At 37.5% G+C, this 16,016-nt stretch overlaps 1 protein-coding gene across 1 annotated transcript; it reads left to right on the plus strand.

The window, feature by feature from the left end:
* Positions 1–2,253: 2,253 nt before the first annotated feature.
* On the plus strand, positions 2,254–8,598 carry gja3 (gap junction protein, alpha 3). Its single transcript, XM_067986090.1, has 2 exons — positions 2,254–2,963; positions 7,360–8,598. Exon 2 carries the CDS (start codon positions 7,377–7,379, stop codon positions 8,553–8,555), a length of 1,179 nt encoding a protein of 392 aa, XP_067842191.1. The 5' UTR covers positions 2,254–2,963; positions 7,360–7,376; the 3' UTR covers positions 8,556–8,598.
* The last annotated feature ends 7,418 nt before the right edge of the window (positions 8,599–16,016 follow it).

Here is a 16,016-nt window from a genome sequence, read left to right on the forward strand (position 1 = left end):
GGATGAGTCATCAATTCAACCAGCTAAACGTTGGGCAGACTGAAGTTATCAAGTTCTGTACCATTACCTTCGATTCCATCCACTTCCCCAGCCACTGTCTCAGGCTGAACAAGACTGTTCGACCTCAGTGTTCTGTTTGACCCTGAGCTGAGCTTCTGCCTCCATATACTCTTCACAAAAACTGCCTACTTCCTCTCTAACATCATCCACCTCCTTTCTGACCACAGCCAATCCACCACTGCAACCCTCATAAATACCTTTTGTCACCTCCAGACTTAACTGCTCAATGCTTTCCTGATTAGCTTCCTACCTCTCATCCTACATAAACTTCAGTTCATCCAAAACACTACTGCTCATATCTTATCCTGCACCAAGTCCCACTTGCCCATCACCCCTGTCTTCATTGACCTACATTGGCTCCAGGAACCTAACACTCAAATTTAAAATTCTGCTCATGTTTAAAACCCTCCATTTGCCCCTTCCTATTTCTAACCTTATTTAGCCCAACAAACTCTCCAGCCAGTATACTCTAATGCCGACCTCCCTGTCCAGTCAGTCTCCCTTCTCCCTTTGGCAGCTGGGCCTTAATTTTTCTACATTAAAGATGCCACATAAATGCAAATTGTAGTTGTGAGGTGAATGAGAGAACAGGAGTGCAGGTCTAAGCTGGGAAAGAGAACAGAAAAAATCATTAGTTTCACATCAAGATGCTCCAAAATAACATTGTTCTATGGACACCAGCAGCTCTCTGGTACCCTACCCAACTATTCTTCATTTGTGAACCTAGATAGTGAGTCTTTACAGGCTATTCCAATAAAGGGGTATCACACTAGAGTCCAAACCAGTCTTTAAAAAGCACAACTTACTGTATAATGAATAGGAGCAGGATCTCTGGCTCAATTCCTGACCTCCTTAGCAAAGTGGTATCAGGGCCAATTACAGCTTCCTACTCCCATACCGGTTCAGATCAGTTAACACAACAACTTGCATTTATATAGCACTTTTAATGTAGTAAAACGTCCTGATGCACTTCACAGGCGCGATTTTCAAACAAAATTTGACATTGAGCCACATAGGCGATATTAGGACAGGTGACTAAAAGCTTGGTCAAAGAGGTAGGTTTTAAGGAGCGTCTTAAAGGAGGAGAGAGAGGTAGAGGGGTTTGGGGAGGGAATTCCAGAGCTTAGGGCCTAGGCAGCTGAAGACACGGCTGCCAATGGTTCAGCACAGACCAGTGATCAAAGCTAAAATCTGTATATTTCAGTACCAGATTAGATAATGGATCCAGCCACTGAGCTAACAGGGAAACCTGTTTTTAAGTTCTAATTCTTTACATTGTTTTGTTCATACACTGGAGTAGGCATGGTAACACACCACTATAATGGTGAGCACCTGATAGAACTGAGTGACTGTCATAGGATTAGCTAACACTGATCACAAGTACAGTATAATAAGATACGTTCTTGATTGGTCAGCAAATTAACATGGATGTAAAAAGAAATGATAGGAACAATATAAAAGGTCCTTTTTAAGAGGGGAAGTGTTTAAACACGTTCTTTTTTCTGTTCTAGCTAGGTTATAATTCATAGTTTCCAAATTAACTACCCACTTGTTAAAAATTGCCTACTTAAAATTTTAATAAGATTTGAAATGAGGTGAAAGTTAAGAACTAACATGCTCTTACCTTGAACCAACACACATTTTGTCATCTCGAACACTGGTATCACGTGTCCAAGTGACGACACATTTACATTGTGTCCCCTAGATCTTGCAATACAAGATAATGCAGAACGTACAATTTTGATAGCTTTTAACATCAAAAATCCAAAAAAGGAAATCTACCTTGTTTAGAGTTACAATTCCTGAGACTTGATTTACATTAGGACTATGTTCTAAAGAAAATGAGCAAATTAAGTGATCTGTAATAAACTCCTGATGGCCATATTAACTGAATTATAAAGTGGAGTACACACTGTAAAATTATAGTCAAATCATAAATAGAAATGCATAACGTATTATTAAATAGCAATGTTAAGTAAAGTAATTTCCCTTGGAATTGTAGGACAGATGCTACAATGTATCTTTGTTCATCATTGAAAGGGGGCATCATACCGTTTTGACATTTGTATCAATTTTTTTGATTACACTTATTTTGATAGTTTTGAGTAAGTTACTAAAACAACAAAATTGATATTTAAGCTTAGGCTGATTTATTTGTAACACATGACAGATTTAATAATAGCTTAATGGTCTTAAACCTTACCAAACGCCTATAAACAAGACTAGCCTTTTCTTGTATCAATTTTATTCACCGACAGCGTATACACGTAAGCAGAATGTATCCATCGAAGACGCAGTATTTTAGTTATTTTAACTAAATTCAGTGTCTACAAAAAATAAATACGACACAACTGAGTGCAATTCAAAAAGACAACTGCTCTCTCCACTATTAATGTTATATTTTTAAAATTGAAAACATATTACCGTGAACCCGGTGATGGTGATGGGGGAAATGTTAAAATGTAGACCTCTCAGTTCAGGATTACAAGAGGAAGTATGCAGGAAATTCAAATCACCCATTCCCGTAAAATTATTGTATAAGCATAACAGAAGACAAGAATATTTACAATGAAAGCTTATAACTTTTTAGTTTGATTGTTTTGGACAGAGGGGGAAGCCTGTAAAGGCTATAACTGAGTCTTCTACCAAAGTGATGAGTTTTGTTAGTGGCAGGGGCGTGGCGTTGCCCTCCGTCTGGTGACAAGCGAGGTTCAGCCATGCATTCTCACACAATGTGACAGCGGCGATGGCTGGGGGTGAGCAGGAACTTTGCGCGATCCAATCTGCAGGTTAAATGGACTTCTGAATCTCTTTTTTTTCCTCGTAAGACTGGCTTGGAAATCGATGTGTGAAGAAAGCGATTGTGCTTGAATAGGCTGGCTGACAGCGGTCAGAAGTGTTTGGTAAGCTGGCAGTGGTGCTGGGGAGGGGGAGGGTTACCTAGACAAGTCTGCTTCATGTCCCCAGCGCACTCAAAATATGGCATCTATGACAGCCGGATGTGTTTACTAGCTAGCTGGTTTTGTCATCTCCAGCTTGAGGTATGATACAATTTGGTATCACCAAACATTTTGATGAGACGGGAGTCTTTTCACACCAAGCTGCTTTTTTTGGGGGGTGGGTGGGTGGATGAGTGTGTGTGTGTGGATGGGAGGGGGGGGGGGGGGTCCTTAGAGTTGTTTTACACAATAAATGGGTCTTCATGAGTGTCTAGTTTGGTGACAAGATTTTAACTGAAAGTTACATTTGAATAGTTGATAGACGTTTGGGTGTAAAACAATGATAAAGAACTGTATTGGTGTGTGAAAATGACTAAGCTGCTTCGCTGACTGTACAGATCTGGCATTTTCCCGATGATACCACATGCTGTGTTTTATTCTGAAACGCAAAGCCTATAGTTCAGATTAAGGTTGGTATGATTGAAATAAGCTACACCAATTTGAGGCAAAATTGGATTCTGCACAAATTTTAAGTTATTTTTATTCTATTAGTTTCAAATCAACTTCAAAAATACTTTCGGTAAGAAAAGTAAGTTTTAAAAACGGGGCATCTGGGAGCATGCATTCTTAACCATTTGACATAGCAAATACAAAATTATAGTTTTAAAAAAAAAAGAATTATCTGTTATTTCGCCCTTATTTAAAATACCAGTAGTGGTTTTCTTGCAGAATTTAGAGGCAGGCACAATCATTAGAAAACAAAGAATCAAAATAAAAGTTAACAATAGCGACACGGTCATTAACCGAAATGCTACTCATCTTCATTTGGATTCTTGTTCTAGAATCATAATCCTGTTCTACAAACCTTGGCGTCTGCCATAGCTTTGGAAACCGAAACAATTTACAGCAAATAACAGTTTTAGAAGTATAATCAATTTGTGTATTTTTTCAGCAGCTGTTTTTAAAAAAAAATCCTACCCCTTTACTTAATTTGACAGGAATTAAAAATTTTAATCAGATTTTTCTATATAAGTAAAAGGTCATTAATATTACATGTAGGTAACAATGTTATGGCTGATGTTTAAGTGAAGTATATGTTTTTGTTGTACATACCAAATCGCATAATTTGTTGACAGTCTCCATGAAATGAGTGTAGGGACTGAAGCAAAAATATAACAAAGTGAGAGAAATAATTATGCATGAGTAAAATAAATATTCTTTTGTATGTGTTTGACTGTACTGGGACACCTGTTGATTCCACACGAAGCTGAATAAGCTCATTTTTCATTATTCAGCTATTTGTTTTCTGATGATGTAAGCATCTATAGAAGGCACTCTCTCAACTGTTGGTCTGCTGAATTTCCACCATGTTAAACTTCATATTTTTATTAGGACAGAAAATAATTAATAATGTTTCTAATTTGGTGACCATGATGCACACGCAACACAAAGATTTAGACTTCCTGACTATTTAGAATCTAGCTTTAGTCTAAACAAACTATATATTAAAAAAATTGCTATAAAATAGCTTGACTACAAATATTTTAATTCAACCTAATGGTATTAGACCAGTCAAGTACTCATTTAGTTAAAAATTAAAACTAAGAGCGAATCAAAGTTACTTGCTAATAATTTTCTAAAATGCCCAATATTAAAAAAAATCGGAATTAATTTTTCTCAGCGAGCCAATAATGTGTTTTCTGTTCATATCTTGATACCAAAGTCTTGTGGGCGGCATATTTGGACGGAATTTAAAAAGCTACAAAATCCAATGTAAATTCCACTGTGTCAAACATTTTTATTAGTTACAAAAGCGTTGGAAATCTCAAACGACTAGCTTAAATGTCTATTTTCTAAAAGTCTGGGAAGACACTCATAGGTTTTACACACTCTGAAAAGACAGTTTGTACACAATTAAAATATAGTGCTTCGGTATTTTCATTATCAGCAATGCATAGTATTTACCTGGTGTAATCGGTTTATATATTTTTTATCTAACAGTTTATATTGACTCAATTAATTGCATTTCCGTGTGGCATTTTTCATAATACAGTATTCTGCCAGACTGAATCACTGGTGCGGACTTTGCCCATTTGAATTTAATATGTGGTGCTGGGCGAATTCAGCCTGGTAAGGTTACACTTGTAACGCCATTCTCTTTGCCTTAATGGTCACTTGATACATAGTGTATACTATAGAATTGTTTTACATGGATGCCTTTCACAAATAAACGAGTCTGAAATTAGTCGTCTTTTTGTGTTATTAAACCTATCAGTTAATTAATAAAATTATCTGTTGCACTTCTTAGATTAAAAAGAAACTATGCTAGTGTCCTCTGTGCCTAAATTCAATAACTCAGCCAAATCTATTAAACTAAATTGTCTAGGACGGTAACACGTTTCTAAACTTTAATGAGTAAAAGAAACAGGCTTAAAATGAAATAAAATATCGAGCAAAGAAAACAAGAAGTCACACGGTTACAAAATGAATGAGGTAAAGTGAGAAACAGAATTTCAGAATTGACGCGATGCGGGAATAAAATTGTTAAATAATTAATCAAAGATTATGTCAATGTTAACAATATGTTCACATAACTAATCACAGTCACACTCTAACAAGATGTGAAAATGTCCATTGTGTTAAAAGAAGACTGGTTGTGACGAGCCGAGGTACATTCACCTGGGAATAATGTGTGAATATAATAGGAAATGTTTTGGATTTGTATGGTAATAGGTGGAGTGTGAGATTAAACTTTGATGGTAACCGGGCCACATTGGAATAAGCTAATAAGACACACCGGACTTGTTCGTTATTTTGCGACAGAGCCATCAAATATAAAATAACATCTAATGGTTGTAAACTCATGGGTCGATGGTTCATCAGTTAATACATAGTAACAATAAGTTAATCGTTCTGTAAGCAGATATGTAGATCAAAAATGGAAACTGATGAATTATAGCATCATCGTGGCGAAGAGTGTCAAAATCAGCAATTGGTACATGCGTTAATATTTCATTGAAGTTATTAAGTGGCTTAACTTGTTTCATTCATTGTCTTATATGGTAATTTCCAGGGTAGGCGCAATCAGTCTAAAATAAATGTAATTGAATTACTTTCGTTATTACTAAATTCAAAGTAAAAGACGGAAGGAATGAAAGTACAGAATCAAATGTACTACAGTATTTTATTTTACCGGAGCCCCAAACCTGTCATTCAAGCTATTGAATTCCTCATGTAGATATTGCATAACACGAGTAGCAATCCTCAGATATGTGTTTGTAGTTTATTGTCCTGCCCTTTAACTAAGCGAAATAGAATTATGACTTTTGGTATATATACAATTTACTGATACAATTTTTAGACCTATGCAACCCGGCTGCTTGTTCTGACAACTGAAACATAATGAAGAGCAACGTCTACCTGCACTTCAGCAGATAATCTATCGTTTGACATTTTAGCCAATTTTACTGATTCAGGTTTCCTTTTCTCTGCTCACTCTTTCGGTGGGTTCTATTTCGGTAAGATACTCTGTGTTTTATAATGATTATTTTTTAAAATAAATTATACATTCTAAATACTAACATTCCTTCAGGAATGATGAAGAGCACTTAAAAGTCTTAAAATCATCGTTTGATCACAGTCCTTTTTAAAAAAAACTTGCCGTTTTAGCTGCTAGTAATGTACATATTGAGTTTCTATATTTTCTATTTAATATGTATGGTATTTGGGCTGTCAATGAATTACTGCATTCTTTTCAGACTTCATGCACTGAGTTTTTAAAATTTGTAGATGGTGGTCAAATGCAGAGATGTAATATTTAATTTCAAATTTTAAGACAATCTGTTTCCGATATTTAGTGACATACACTCGTGATAAGATTAACCATCCTTAATATTTTCAGATATTATTGAATTTAGTAATATGCATTTTTCTTTAATAGGTGAGTAAATGACGTATCATAAAACCGACATCTTACATAAAGGATATGCGAATTCCAATGACGGAATTAGCGCCATTCATTATTGGAATACAAGATACTATCTTTTAATTCACGTGGCTCAAATCATATTTTAATTGACAAAGAATATGTACAATATATTATTTGTAAAGTCCGATATCTCAAATATTCACATTTATAATATAATCAATGGCCAACTCAACAATACCGCACTGTTCCCTTATTATCGATCACACTTTAATTGTTTGCTTTTTAATTAATAAAAATATTTATAACAAAACCAGATAACTCTGCTGGTGTATTTTCAGAACCACTACTTCAACTATCCATTTCCATTGAGGCTTTGGACTTTCCATTCTCCAAGTATCTAATGGCCCTTTGTTATATTGATTACTTTTCCAGGGTAGAGACTTGAAACAATGGGTGACTGGAGTTTTCTGGGAAGGCTTTTGGAGAATGCACAGGAGCACTCGACAGTGGTAGGCAAGGTCTGGTTGACTGTGCTCTTCATCTTCCGGATCCTAGTGCTGGGGGCTGCGGCTGAGGAGGTTTGGGGAGATGAACAATCTGATTTCACCTGCAATACCCAACAGCCTGGTTGCGAGAACGTCTGCTATGACAAGGCATTCCCCATCTCCCACATACGATTCTGGGTCCTCCAGATCATCTTTGTCTCAACGCCCACCTTGATATACCTGGGCCATGTACTGCACATAGTGCGTATGGAAGATAAAAGGAAAGAGAGGGAAGAAGAAATTAGAAAAGCCAAGAACCAAGCAGACAACGAACTGCTGCTTACAAACGGCAAAAAGGGGAAGGTTCCTTTTAGGGATGAACATGGTAAAATCCGAATTCGAGGGGCCCTGCTACGCACCTATGTTTTCAATATTATTTTCAAAGCGATGTTTGAAATTGGATTTATTGTAGGTCAGTATATCTTGTATGGCTTTGAGCTTAGACCTCTGTATAGGTGCAATAGATGGCCATGCCCCAACACCGTGGACTGCTTCATATCACGGCCAACAGAAAAGACTATCTTCATCCTATTTATGCTTGTGGTGGCTTGCGTGTCTCTTTTCTTGAACCTAATGGAAATCTATCACCTCGGCTGGAAAAAACTGCGTCAGGGAATGACCAACCGACACCCCCCGGACCTCGAGCGCAAACCGGAGCCGATAATGTCAGTCACAAGGACTGTCCCAACCAGTTTCAGTTACCCTTATTTTCCCGATACGACAGAGGAACCCCACCCCTACCCGGGGGGCCCGCCTACTGAGTTCAAAATGGCGCCGCTGCCCGAGGACAGGTCGCCCTACGTGGTATACAACAACAAGCTCGCGGCCGAGCAGAACTGGGCCAACTTCGCAACCGAGCAGACCCGCGAGCTCAAACCAAGCACCAGTAACGGCAAGAATGAGCACGTGGTCCCGACGTCCACCAATGAAGACGGCGGAACTACGGGCGGGGCGGCGCGCGGCGACGGTCACTTGACGACAACGGTCGAGATGCACGAGCCTCCCACCACAGACACGCGACGCCTGAGCAGGGGCAGTAAAACGAGCAGCGGTAGAGCTAGGTTGGACGATCTAGCGGTTTAGCGCCCTCGTCTCCCCTTCCTCCTCTTAAATCAGTACAAGGTTTTAATGCAAAGTCGGGTGGGTGGGTGGGAGAGGCATATATGCGCTCTGGGAGTTGTATTCTTAGTGGCTTTCACAGAGATGACGATTATTTTGTTAAAATTGAGTTACACACCTATTAGCCTTAACATTTATACATTCTCCGATTTTATTATTTTTAATAAAAGAACAACTATATAAAACTTAATTCGTAGAGCGCGGAAGTTCGCAAAATAAAAATGCCCCAAATTTCGCATCATGTTAGACTGGAGCCTGATTCATTTAGCATGTTGTAGTTATACTTTTAGTTGATTCATGATCATTAGTTGCACCTCTAAGAGAGCTCATTTTACCGAACCCACTACCACATGTTGACTTAAGAACAGTACTTTTTAATATTATGTTAATCATTATTTCATGGCAAGGTAAGATGTCTACAGTAAGCTCGAGAAACACAACTCCTTGAATGTCTTATTCAACTCCTTGAATGCGCTCATATTATGTTAGAAATATGCACTCTGTGATTGTAATCAGTTCTCTTTAAACTAATACAGCGGGTAAAGTCTCTAAAGCTGAACTTCAAATCGCAGAATGCTTCATACATGGCACATACTCAACTTAGTCCTACCACAGGGTTGCAATATTTAGCTTCTTGGTTTTCATCCATCTCCACTGTTCCACGTGCCCCGACAAATGTAGTAAAACTTTAAATTGCACTGCTTATGGTGACAAAAGAAAGTAGAAGAATTGAATACCTGTTTTATAGGCTGAGGTTAACATGGAAAGTTAAAAAAATGAATTTGAATGTCTTCTATTCTTAAAAACATCAAAGCAGGACAGCAAACTCAAACCAGTTAGACATTAAGGGGGTATGCACTGCAGTTTATTTGTGTGTGAGGGCGTGTTTGTGTGTATTAGTAGATACAATCCTACTCTGACAAATTTAGGACGATCACATTTGATATGACTGCATTAGGACAGAAGATGGATAGAATATTCAAGAAGTAAAATAAAAGCATGGTTTGTGGTAAAACCGTTTATAGAAGAGTAATGTTTTTACTTTTTAAAGAAGTTTTTGGGTCAAGTTTACCTTCAAAACATTGGAAAAGCACACCATCAATAAAATTTAAATGGTCCCAGGTGTTTCTTCAAGAACACGGTAATGTTACAAATCCTACCTTTTCAGCACAGTGTTAAATTTGGAACTACCAAACAATAGTTCTGTAAACATTGCTATAAGCCTTACAGAGATAAAAAAAATATTACTAATATTCCAGAGTTAGGGCATAATGCTGTAGTCTCATTTATTGTTGGGGGGAGGGGTGCAAAGGGAGGGAGAGAGTGAGTTGCATTTTGTTGCTTTGGACACTTATTTTTACTGTATTTCCCAAGATTCATAATCATGGCTAATATCAGGAAAAAAAGTGTTAAAGTGCCAATTGCTTCTTGACAGTTTCATCAAATCTTGCAAAGGATCACTATGCAAAGCAAGGCTACAAAGCCCCTCCGTGTGACATCTTTCTAGGACATGAACATTTGAGTAAAAGTTGATTACATTTTTAGGAATAAAGTTAAGTACCTGCAAAGACTATGGTTTCATCTTTGCTTCAATGTCACATTGGCCCATTTAAAGTGGAAACAAATTTTAAAAGAGAAATGCTAATTTACTTCAATTGCACAGTTTAGTGCAAGAACTGTTCTCAAAGTGTAGTTTCTTTTCTGAGGCTCCCTAACACAAAAAAAATTAGAACAGATTTATTTGTAGCCCTGTGTTTAGTTATACTGGAAAGGTAATGCACTGAAACAAAAATAAATCTGCTGTTATCAATAAGATGATTTTCTTATATAATTTTTTAAACAAGTGGCTCTTGCTTGGATGAATCTATTAGATAATTGGCCAAATAAACACAAGCAAAAATTATGTATTCCTTGATTTAAGGAATCCAAGGCTTACTTTAACGTCTTCCCAGGATTGATTTAATTTTCTAGCTTGGTATAACTTTAATTATTTATTGAAACCCTTAACATAATTGATAACTAAACAAATCAAGGAATCAGTTTGTAGGTGTAATTTTCTTTAATGTGTTGTTCTTTATTTGCACTTGTTTTCTTGTACAATGTGTGCTATCTTTGTAACTATGTTATGGTTCCTGAAAGTTTACATTATCGAAAATTGAACATCTGAGCAAAAAAAAAGACAACACAGATACCAAAGTTTACATTGTTGGATGGCAAATTGTAGGAAAACGACCCTGCCAGTATGCATCAAATCCAAAATTAAATGTCTTAATACCAAATTAGGGCTCTTCACAGAAAAGGCAGCACAATAGTGCTGTACAATTAAATTGATTTCCAGTGTACAAATAAAAGTTATTTAGGTTGTTACTGTATACACTTGGTTTTTACTGATTATGAGAAATGCACAGCTATAGCCACAGAGTAATTTACCTTGTAATAGATAACTACGTAGCACTGGGGCTATAGTATTTGGACTGTGCCATTTTTGGTAATATATTTTCAATCCAGAATTTTAGTCAAATACATGTTTACTAGACCAAAAGACTATATTAAGTGAGATAAAATATTTTGTACATGAAATTTGAATTAAACAGATTAGGTTTCTTAATTCAATATCTGTTGCTTTCTTCCATGCTTTTTGTTAACAGCTAAAGACTTGCTCAGAGGCTTCAAAGCCTACTTGTTGCTCAAGGAAACATTCTATTATTTACCTAAATATAACCTGTCATCTAGAGGTAAAGAACTTTCTGGGCAGTCAGGGACATTTAATGATTTGGAGCAAAAGCAACAAAGCTGTTTTAAGTGCTGTCTTTAAAGAAGTGCCTTATGTATTACATTCTGTAAGAGCAAATTGATGTAAATGTTAATTTACCTCAAATGTTTACAAAAGTGTTACCTAATAAACTTTTTTGTACCATTCTCTCGTCTAATTATTTTACAGAAATATCCTTTACTTTGCTTCAGTTTATAAACTTTAATTCCTGTCTTTCAAACTGGATGTGTAAAACTAAAATCTAATATCAAAGCACATATTTAATTACATCAAGATTTTTCCTTTGTTTCTTTTTGTTTGTAGAAAATAAACAAGGCTAGACTATATATTTTATGATTATGTTTTTATAGGTACAGGGAAAGGAAAAGAGAATTAGAAAAGTTCCTGCTGCCTGATGTTACCATTTATATGTTAGTACCAGTAATTCCCGTGGAACAACATCAATCTCTTCTAACTCCCATTGATTTAATTCACATTCACTGTTTCATCATCACAGAAAAATTGCCATTCTTTTTTTGATGCTTGCATGTATGCTCTCTGACAACAAACGAGTAGAGCAATTTTGGAATTAAAGATGTGGAGTTGAAATGAACCTGTACACCTGATTCTGTTGAGTGACGGGGAAAGGAAGAGAACGCTGTGGGAAGATACTAACATACAAGATGGACTACTGTCAAGATGAGTGACATATGTTTGAAAGCTGAGTGTGCAATAATAGAACATCCCTTATTGGTTTTGTGAATACCAAACCAATGTACAGGAGGTTAATTTGAGAACTTATGATTTAGATGGGTGTCACAAAATACTAGCAATGGAAGTAGTGAATGGACTTAGATGAAACAGTGAATGTGAATTAAATCAATGGGAGTTAGTGTTGTTCTACAGGAATTACTGGTACTAACATATAAATGGTCACATCTGGCAGCAGAAACTTTTCTAATTTTCTTTTCCTCTCCCTGTACCTAAAAAAACATAATAATAAAATATATGGTCAAGCCTTGTTTATTTTCTACAAACAAAGGAAAAAAGAGAAAGGAAAGTAAGGAACTCTGGACTTTAGCTATTTAACCTGAAAGGAGTGTTGGACAGTATTTCTGCTCTGAGAAGGAATGAAGGGGCTCAATGTTACAGAGGGGAGTGAAGATAAGAAGGTGCTTAGGAGTAAAATCCATGTATAATTTTTCATGGTTTGGTCATTCTGTGATCAAAGCAGCATATAAATGGGATGGGATGGGCGATCTGGAGGAGATGAGTATTCTCCCACCTCTAGGAGTGCTACTGTTAGGAGAGCCAATGTGAGATATTTATCCGGGATGCCAATTAAAGTTCTTATGCCACTTAATATAAAATGGACTATTAAAAGAAATAGGAGGAATTCATTATAAAAGTATCAACATTTACCTGCAGTATGTTACGCCTGTAGGTGTTGTTGCAATAGGAGTTTTCAATTTTAAATGTCACGTAACGTTAGCCATAAAAACAATAGTTGGAAAATATTATAATAAAAGTTAATGGTTAAAAGAAACAAGCTTAGGCTGTATGTGGTTGCAGGCTCTGGCCACTGAGTGGCATTTGTGAAACCATAGTTACAGTGGACAAATGGGAGAACCCCCATGGAAATTTGCCCCTATTTTGTTTGCTTGTTTATAAATTTCCACAAAACTATCGTAAAGAAGTTATCCATGTGGTTTGAAAAATCATTGTGGATGTTTTTCTCATTTTGTTTTATACTTTGCAGTTTTATCTGCTCAATGATTTCTTATGACCAGCCATTAAATTCATGCAAATACAAGACCACCAATATACCTTAGGGTCCTTTTTGGTGCTTCCCATTTTGCACGTGTGAATGACTTATTTGCTAAAATTATCACTGGGAGGAATTTCATTCTCAATATTGTGTAAAGGACAGAAGCTATTTTTATGTCCTGAGGTTAAACTGGCATAAATGTATCATATATCCTAATACATAGAAAATAAAAGATGGTGGCACACAGGAGTACAATCCAATAAAGGGGCTTTGAAAGCACCATAAACCACGAGAAGGAAACCTTTGTAGAGCTCATGGATTATATTACAGTTGGTAACATAGTCTAAGCAATTTTCTTCAATTTTTAAAATTATGCATACATTTTTCTGATCTTTTTCTTCAATTTACCCATTGCCTTCTGAAAGTAACATTTTATGCTTGGGTATGGTTCTATAGGCAGCACTGCACCTGTGGAACCTTCCCTTACCAAAGTGGCCATCGTTCACATGTAAATTATTTTCAATGGCTTAATTGACTGTGGAGTGAACCCAGGCAAGTCCAATCCTGTTTTCATTTGGCACCTGCATGGACACACACACACACACACTCTTGCATCAGGGGCCATTGAACAGCTGTTAGGTATGGACACTTTTTCCAAATTTCTCCCTCTTTAACCTGGGAACACTGTGGCAAACAGTGCCCACACTGCCACCTTGGCTGAGGTTGGCTAACTCAGCACAACCAAAGGATCAAACCTCCAAGCCTTCCTGGTTGAATGGGTCTGTGTCACACCATTTACTGCATTTACCCACTGAGCAATTGAGGGGCTTCTGTCGTTTTCTTGTCGCTGGCATTTCTGTTTGAGGTTTCTTATTTAGTTCTGTATATTTTGAGTACAGTTTTTGAAACTGTTCAGCCTACACTGACACTTTAAACAACTGATTAAACAGCTGTCCAGCATCTCCTCTCCAATGTGCTGCTCAGAATGTTAGTGACAGAAGAAGGATGTTGGTACTTTCATTTTGTTCCATTAATTGCTTTCAGCATAAAACCAGCGCTCGGAGTGTAGCACTGCTATGTTGTTTACAGCACTTGTGAGTGCTCAGCAGCATTGCTCACACTGCAGTCATCAGCTGCTTTTATATTATGCAAAACCTGGGCTAACACTGCTGGTTCCCAATGAATAGGTTTTACAAAGCTGGCTGCAACCCGAAAGTAAACCTGTTGGATTCACAAAGCCCTAGTAAAAACGAATCTTATCAGCCACCGGCTTTATCAATTCCTGGCAGATTTACCTTTGAATTCAGCCTGCTGTGTGGAACCCACGGGCCTCACATAGTATGACAGCAGCTACCAAAGGTGATCGGTAGAACAAGATTCCATTTTATCATTGGATCCTTCAGCAAATAGCTTCCTCTTATTCCACTTGTTTTTTCCACTGATTATTACTTTTTTCTAAAGATTGAACTCTTTTCAATGGACATCCATTCAGTTTTTAAAGCTGATATCATTGGCATGCCAATCCATGTCTACTGACTATTTTTATATAATATTTTGAAGAACATTACTCTATTTTCTTGTTACAGTAGTTAGAATAAAGTGTCTTGAAGCATTCACTAAATAAGCAGTATGATCACATTGTCCATAAATATTATTCATTCTGAATATTTATTTAAGAAAAGTTATAACATATTGGAATAAATTGTTGTTATTGTCACATTTTGCTGGCAAACTGGAAGTCATAATAACAATAATCCATTGTACTACAGCTATGAGTACCCACAACTCCTATGTTAATATTGTTACAGTAACACTTGAATAGTAGTGTCTCTTATTCTACTTATAGGTTTGCTCATGCATACTGAACCACTGAATATGTAGTCCACACTGTTTCCTGGCCCCACAATGATGTCTAATCAGTCATTTGATAGCAGTGTTTCCAGAAGTAAGCAATAGATATAAAAATAGAAACATGAGTCCTTCAATAGGCTAAAGGTTTGGTCTGTTATAGAGAAAATAAGCCAATATATGCCATTAGCTGTGTCTGACTGGTATTTAGGGGTTGCTTAATGGGAGCATGAACCATGCTTTGAAGGAGTAACCATAGTCACCCAAAAGCCAACCTTGCAGATTTGGTTTCTTGCACAATTAAATTAAGAATATATGATTGTTTCTATCTTAACCAATCATGGTTGACCCCAAGAATTTGATATTTATTAGGAAAAGCATTTTGTAGGCACTACTTGTCTACTGCAGAGTGAGCGAATAGAAACCTTGAAGATTGATGTATGCCATTGGATTAACAGATGGGTTCTGTAAGTCATGTGGATATAGTCCACTACAATGGACACACTGGGAAAACCAACAATAGCACAGAACTTTTACTACGGGGTCGATATTAAGCCCCCCAAGACAGGCGGGAGAGGGTCGGGGAGGCTTAAAAATGAAAAATCGGGAAACGCGAGCCCAGCCTGCCGTGTATGTGTCTGCCACCATTTTTACAGCGGTGGGTTGCGAGGCATCCGTGTGTCCTATCTTAGAGAGGCGGGACACTTCATTATAATATTTGCAGTGCAGTTGGGAGCTTGATTTAAATTATACAGTTGCCGGCCAGGTTTCCCATGGCTCGGGAAACCCATCGGCGAAATGGAGATGGGAGCATCTGGCTCCAGCAGGTTAGTGCTTTTTAGAGCCCTCCTTGTGGGCCAGGAGGAGCAGGAGTGCTCCCCTCGGCCCCTCAAGCAAACCTTTGGCCTCCTTTCTGCCAGCCGCAGCTTCTCCTCGCTGCTGTGATCGGCCCATCCCCCCACCCCCCCCCTGACCTCCCCAGTCTCTCCTGATTGCCGGGCACCGTCCCCAATGGTCAATCTTGCTGGCTGCCGGGCGGGAACGGAAGAAGAAAATG

The sequence above is a fragment of the Heptranchias perlo genome, chromosome 6 (assembly GCF_035084215.1).
Source record: "Heptranchias perlo isolate sHepPer1 chromosome 6, sHepPer1.hap1, whole genome shotgun sequence".
Lineage (NCBI taxonomy): Eukaryota > Metazoa > Chordata > Chondrichthyes > Hexanchiformes > Hexanchidae > Heptranchias > Heptranchias perlo.

What these genes read in the sequence shown, in the direction of transcription:
- gja3 (XM_067986090.1), top strand. Translation starts at nt 7,377, where the DNA reads ATGGGTGACTGGAGTTTTCTGGGAAGGCTTTTGGAGAATGCACAGGAG.